At 53.0% G+C, this 6,897-nt stretch overlaps 1 protein-coding gene across 1 annotated transcript in view; it reads left to right on the forward strand.

The window, feature by feature from the left end:
• LOC108800291 (insulin receptor substrate 1-like) overlaps positions 1-6,332 on the forward strand; it is a gene marked incomplete at its 5' end in the record, with an annotated part of 20,202 nt that extends 13,870 nt beyond the window's left edge. Inside the window, one exon of the mRNA XM_018572267.1 lies at positions 6,301-6,332. Coding sequence (XP_018427769.1) covers positions 6,301-6,308 — 8 coding nt within the window. The remainder of the gene's footprint in view (positions 1-6,300) is intronic.
• Positions 6,333-6,897: the final 565 nt, after the last annotated feature.

The following is a 6,897-nucleotide window of genomic DNA, read 5'->3' on the forward strand; positions in this document are numbered from 1 at the left end:
GGGGATTGCAATGTGGGAGGGGCTTCGTATGCAGACTTTCATTTTGTGGGGGGATGGGGTTTCATCACTCCACAGAAGCTCAATGTGATTCGACTCATGCAGGGTAAAGGTGTCGCTGCGAAGGAGGGTTACACGACGACCGCGTGCTGGGGGACGGCGCTGGTTTCGCGGAGACGCTTTGAACTCTCGGAATGAATGCCGAGCAAATATTTGCGCATACACACCCCGGCCATTGTCAGCGTCACGCAGAGCTGCCGTCGTCGTGGGAGCGTGGCGTTGTCGCCGACGCGTTTTAAAGCCCTTTTTTATTTTTATCGTTTAAAGGGGACGTGCAACGGTTCTGTATTTCAAGGGAAAATGTCGTCTGACAAGGAGAAGCTCTCGCCTTGTTTTCACTCGTCGTCCACAATCTCCACAGCAACGTTTTCACTCGTCCACAATCTCCATAGCAACGTTGTTAGGTATGGGGGGAGGGGCATGGACACATCTAAGGACTGGAAGGTATGGGGAGGGGCATGGACACATCTATGGATGGGTGATCTGGAATATGTTACATTATTGTTGTTTTTTGGATACATTTTAAGAAATAAATTTCGATACATCTGAACTATTTCAGTTGGTAAACATGTAGCCTGTCTGGTAGGTTATGTGCCCGGTGGGTTAGGTCCGGTAGGTTATGTGCCTGGAAGGTTAGGTCCGGTAGGCTATGTGCCTGGTAGGTTAGGTCCGGGAGGTTATGTGCCTGGTAGGTGAGGTCCGGTAGGTTATGTGCCTGGAAGGTTAGGTCCGGTAGGCTATGTGCCTGGTAGGTTAGGTCCGGGAGGTTATGTGCCTGGTAGGTGAGGTCCGGTAGGTTATGTGCCTGGAAGGTTAGGTCCGGTAGGCTATGTGCCTGGTAGGTTAGGTCCGGGAGGTTATGTGCCTGGTAGGTGAGGTCCGGTAGGTTATGTGCCTGGAAGGTTAGGTCCGGTAGGCTATGTGCCTGGTAGGTTAGGTCCGGGAGGTTATGTGCCTGGTAGGTGAGGTCCGGTAGGTTATGTGCCTGGAAGGTTAGGTCCGGTAGGCTATGTGCCTGGTAGGTTAGGTCCGGGAGGTTATGTGCCTGGTAGGTGAGGTCCGGTAGGTTATGTGCCTGGAAGGTTAGGTCCGGTAGGCTATGTGCCTGGTAGGTTAGGTCCGGGAGGTTATGTGCCTGGTAGGTGAGGTCCGGTAGGTTATGTGCCTGGAAGGTTAGGTCCGGTAGGCTATGTGCCTGGTAGGTTAGGTCCGGGAGGTTATGTGCCTGGTAGGTGAGGTCCGGTAGGTTATGTGCCTGGAAGGTTAGGTCCGGTAGGCTATGTGCCTGGTAGGTTAGGTCCGGGAGGTTATGTGCCTGGTAGGTGAGGTCCGGTAGGTTATGTGCCTGGAAGGTTAGGTCCGGTAGGCTATGTGCCTGGTAGGTTAGGTCCGGGAGGTTATGTGCCTGGTAGGTGAGGTCCGGTAGGTTATGTGCCTGGAAGGTTAGGTCCGGTAGGCTATGTGCCTGGTAGGTTAGGTCCGGGAGGTTATGTGCCTGGTAGGTGAGGTCCGGTAGGTTATGTGCCTGGAAGGTTAGGTCCGGTAGGCTATGTGCCTGGTAGGTTAGGTCCGGGAGGTTATGTGCCTGGTAGGTGAGGTCCGGTAGGTTATGTGCCTGGAAGGTTAGGTCCGGTAGGCTATGTGCCTGGTAGGTTAGGTCCGGGAGGTTATGTGCCTGGTAGGTGAGGTCCGGTAGGTTATGTGCCTGGAAGGTTAGGTCCGGTAGGCTATGTGCCTGGTAGGTTAGGTCCGGGAGGTTATGTGCCTGGTAGGTGAGGTCCGGTAGGTTATGTGCCTGGAAGGTTAGGTCCGGTAGGCTATGTGCCTGGTAGGTTAGGTCCGGGAGGTTATGTGCCTGGTAGGTGAGGTCCGGTAGGTTATGTGCCTGGAAGGTTAGGTCCGGTAGGCTATGTGCCTGGTAGGTTAGGTCCGGGAGGTTATGTGCCTGGTAGGTGAGGTCCGGTAGGTTATGTGCCTGGAAGGTTAGGTCCGGTAGGCTATGTGCCTGGTAGGTTAGGTCCGGGAGGTTATGTGCCTGGTAGGTGAGGTCCGGTAGGTTATGTGCCTGGAAGGTTAGGTCCGGTAGGCTATGTGCCTGGTAGGTTAGGTCCGGGAGGTTATGTGCCTGGTAGGTGAGGTCCGGTAGGTTATGTGCCTGGAAGGTTAGGTCCGGTAGGCTATGTGCCTGGTAGGTTAGGTCCGGGAGGTTATGTGCCTGGTAGGTGAGGTCCGGTAGGTTATGTGCCTGGAAGGTTAGGTCCGGTAGGCTATGTGCCTGGTAGGTTAGGTCCGGGAGGTTATGTGCCTGGTAGGTGAGGTCCGGTAGGTTATGTGCCCGGTGGGTTAGGTCTGGTAGGTTATGTGCCCGGCGGGTTAGGTCTGGTAGGCTATGTGCCTGGTGGGTTAGGTCTGGTAGGTTATGTGCCCGGTGGGTTAGGTCTGGTAGGTTATGTGCCCGGTGGGTTAGGTTCGGTAAGTTATGTGCCTGGTAGGTTAGGTCCGGTAGGTTATGTGCCCGGTGGGTTAGGTTCGGCATGTTATGTGCCTGGTAGGTTAAGTAGGTTATATGCCTGGTAGGTTAGGTCGAGTAGGTTATGTGCCCGGTGGGTTAGGTTCGGTAGGTTATGTGCCCGGTGGGTTAGGTTTGGTAGGTTATGTGCCCGTTGGGTTAGGTTTGGTAGGTTATGTGCCCGGTGGGTTCGGTTCGGTAGGTTATGTGCCTGGTAGGTTAGGTCCGGTAGGCTATGTGCCCGGTGGGTTAGGTTCGGTAGGTTATGTGCCTGGTAGGTTAGGTCCGGTAGGTTATGTGCCTGGTAGGTTAGGTCCGGTAGGCTATGTGCCCGGTGGGTTAGGTTCGGTAGGTTATGTGCCTGGAAGGTTAGGTCCGGTAGGTTATGTGCCTGGTAGGTTAGGTCCGGTAGGCTATGTGCCTGGTGGGTTAGGTCCGGTAGGCTATGTGCCCGGTGGGTTAGGCTCGGTAGTTTATGTGCCTGGAAGGTTAGGTCCGGTAGGTTATGTGCCTGGTGGGTTAGGTCCGGTAGGCTATGTGCCTGGTGGGTTAGGTCCGGTAGGCTATGTGCCTGGTAGGTTAGGTCCGGTAGGCTATGTGCCTGGTAGGTTAGGTCCGGTAGGCTATGTGCCTGGTAGGTTAGGTCTAGTAGGCTATGTGCCTGGTGGGTTAGGTCTGGTAGGTTATGTGCCCGGCGGGTTAGGTCTGGTAGGCTATGTGCCTGGTGGGTTAGGTCTGGTAGGTTATGTGCCCGGCGGGTTAGGTCTGGTAGGCTATGTGCCTGGTGGGTTAGGTCTGGTAGGTTATGTGCCCGGTGGGTTAGGTCCGGTAGGTTATGTGCCCGGTGGGTTAGATTCGGCATGTTATGTGCCTGGTAGGTTATATGCCTGGTAGGTTAGGTCGAGTAGGTTATGTGCCCGGTGGGTTAGGTTTGGTAGGTTATGTGCACGGTGGGTTAGGTTTGGTAGGTTATGTGCACGGTGGGTTCGGTAGGTTATGTGCCTGGAAGGTTAGGTCCGGTAGGTTATGTGCCTGGTAGGCTAGGTCCGGTAGATTATGTGCCTGGTAGGTTAGGTCCGGTAGATTATGTGCCTGGTAGGTTAGGTCCGGTAGATTATGTGCCTGGTAGGTTAGGTCCGGTAGGCTATGTGCCTGGTGGGTTAGGTCTGGTAGGTTATGTGCCCGGCGGGTTAGGTCTGGTAGGCTATGTGCCTGGTGGGTTAGGTTCGGTAGGTTAGGTCGAGTAGGCTATTTTTCCCTCTTTATTTTTGTAGGAAGATATAAACAATGCCGTGGTCCTGTTGTTGTTTTTTATTATTTTTTTTCTGACCCGGATCCCTAATTTTGGGCAGTCGAAGTTGTGCGGAGAGGGGGAGGAGGGGTCCTGGGACAGAGGGGCGATGGCTGGCGTCCTCTCTGCGCCTCTTGATAAAAAGTGAACTCTATTTTATTCGTCTTCAGCAGCTGAGAGTGAAAGATAAAACTACCTGTCATGTCCCCCCCCCTCCCCCGACTCGTAAAACGCCACTCCGGGGTCTAGCACAGCTGCGAGTTCATAGGGCGCCCTGTGATGTCATCGCGTCTGCAAAAATCCCATAAAAGTGAGCGCGCTTTTCTCCGGTCACACCGCGCCCCTTACATCGACCGCGGCGCTCACAGCGATTTTGTTTCACATTTACAGAAGGCGTTTCCCCCCCCGTGTGTTGTACTGATGGCGGATTTCTATAATCGACATTGATTTATTATGGTCACATGTCGGCTACGCCCTGAACTCGCATTACCCTCCATCCCCTCCCCCACCCTGACACGCAGCTCTGCTCTGAGGGCTCGTTCACGCCGCATGGCATATAATGCGACCGCAGAAGGAACGTTCATGTGGCCACAGCGGGTGTACAGACCCGGGAACTCAGCACAGGGATGGTGGGGGCCCCTCATAATGGGCACAGCGGGTGTACAGACCCGGGAACTCAGCACAGGGATGATGGGGGCCCCTCATAATGGGCACAGCGGGTGTACAGACCCGGGAACTCAGCACAGGGATGGTGTCACTAGTCTATTTGCAATGTAATATCTGGGTTTGTCGAGGCATTTGGTGCACACAAAGTGTATTTATATCCTTTTTTGAAGCTATAGAAAAGCTAACACATTTCCGCCTGGACGGTCTTAATCTTGAGCTATGGCTGTGGAGGCTGAAACGCGTTAGCCGTTTTATCTTGTATGTCAGATGCATTGATGGTAAAGTATCATTGGAGGAGGAAGCTGTAGGCCGGCATTTTGTTCTTGCTTCCACGTCGTGGTTCAATAGAAAGTTCTGTGATGTGATTGGTGCACTTCCTGTTTATGGTCCCAGGAAGAGGGTGGGAGCCGTGCACTGCAAGGTGGGGGAGATATAAGGGGGTTGAGCGGTGTCTGGCTTGTGTCACCATTCGGAATCATTGTTTGCTGTGCTGTTAAGGGGGCTGCACCCCCGTGTCCCCACCGCACCACAGACTCCGAATAACAATTTATAAACCGTTCGCACAGCAAACCGCTATGGGCGTTATTGCCACTAGAGGGAACCAATGAGCATAGGGATTTCTTGTACTCGGCTCCATCTAGTGGCCATAATGTGCTATGAATCTCATTCGCATAGCTGCTCACTGTGCAAAGGATTCCTAGGTCACCCATTGAGCACGTAGTATACTCCACATATTGGAGACGCAGGACACACAACGGGAGTGATTTGGAGGTAATTATGGGCTTAAAAATGGTCAAGAAAGGACAATGTGGAGAAGCTGAAAGGAAAAAATGTAATTTACAGGAAGAGGCTGAATTGATGTAGAACAGGAGAGCCCCGGGCCCTTCTCTTCTGGTTGAATGTTCTTCAATAGCTTTATTCATACTCTGAGTGAAAGGAGAAAATACCACATTGTGGCCACTAGAGGGCGCCGAGGATCACAGGGAATAATTCTATGTTAGTAAGAGAACTCTGAAGGGAATGAGAATATCAATGTAACTATTGCTATCAGGGGCGGAACTACCCCAGGGCCCAAGGATAGGGGGGGCCCCAGTGACAGGGGCGGTCTGTGCTGTGGTGGCATACAGCAGGCCTGGGGCTGTCCGTCTGCTGCTGTACTCCCACTTCCACTTGCGTAGCGTGGGAGCGCTGCGGGGGGCCCATATATCGCCTGCAGTGTATCCGCCTGAATATAATGGAGGCGGTATACAGGACACACGCACCCCTCTCCTGACGTGGGCACTGTGTCACATGCCCCGCCGCCTTCAGACCGTGTGGCCGGGATGGTGTCGGGGTCTGGCAGCATTACAGTGCACAAGGCAAGTCACAGTCAGGGGTAGGGGGGGGGAATGGGGGCGCCCACACATTGTGTTGTCGTTTTGTTTAATTAGAAAAAATGGATTATAATAGGGAACATCGCACTTTACCCCGTAGTATCCGTGGTTACATCTATATGCTCATTCCCTGCAGAGTTCTCTAGAGTTGTTACATTGTATCTCTCTACTAACACGAATGTATTTCCTGTGATCCTCGGCGCCCTCTAGTGGCCACAATGCGGTATCTTCTTTATGAATGACCTCTGTGTAATGATATCGGTAAAGTGAGAAGAGAACTCCGTGCCGCTGATCCCTCGCTGAGCCTTCTGTACGGCACCGCGGCAGTTCCGGGGCAATGATTGGTCTTTAGTTATTTTTGGGTTTCTGCTAAAATAAATGTTTTTTTTCTTTTTCTCCCCCAGAATGCTAACAATCCGTAGACCAGGCCGGACTCTTCTCCTCCTCCTCCACCTCCTCCACCAGAGACGAAAACCAAGATGGCTGAACCGGCGTATTCTGTACGAAGCTATTACCGTTTATTTGCACTTTCTGTAAATCTCGCGCCTGCCTGAAGCTTCAGGATCGCTCGGTCATTTGGGGGGACGGGGGGTGGGGGAGAGAAAAAAGTGCCTTTTTAGTTTCTTTTGCGTAATAGTATTTTTTTTCCCTGGAATTGCAATTGACAATGTTGGCCTTGGCCGCCGTCACACCCTACTCGCCATTGGAACGGAGGCCGGACACGTGGGTGGGGGGGACCTTTGTCCCGATAGGTCACGTTTATGGAAGGAATGCTGACTGGATGGGAATTCTTTTTTTGTGTTTTTTTGTGGGCCGTAAAGTAGCCTAAATTTTGGTGCTTGCAGCGAGCTGCTCCATGGGGCGAGTGGTTTTTAGCGGTGAGTCGGTCATTTTGGGAAGCGTTGGCAGATTCTACTTGGGTGCCAATGAGGCTGTTAAAGGTCATGGGGCCATCGCGGGTAGATTTGACGGCCTTGTTGACCTCTCGCAAAATGGCTTCC

The sequence above is a fragment of the Nanorana parkeri genome, unplaced genomic scaffold (assembly GCF_000935625.1).
Source record: "Nanorana parkeri isolate BGI_ZX_2015 unplaced genomic scaffold, ASM93562v1 scaffold1984, whole genome shotgun sequence".
NCBI lineage: Eukaryota > Metazoa > Chordata > Amphibia > Anura > Dicroglossidae > Nanorana > Nanorana parkeri.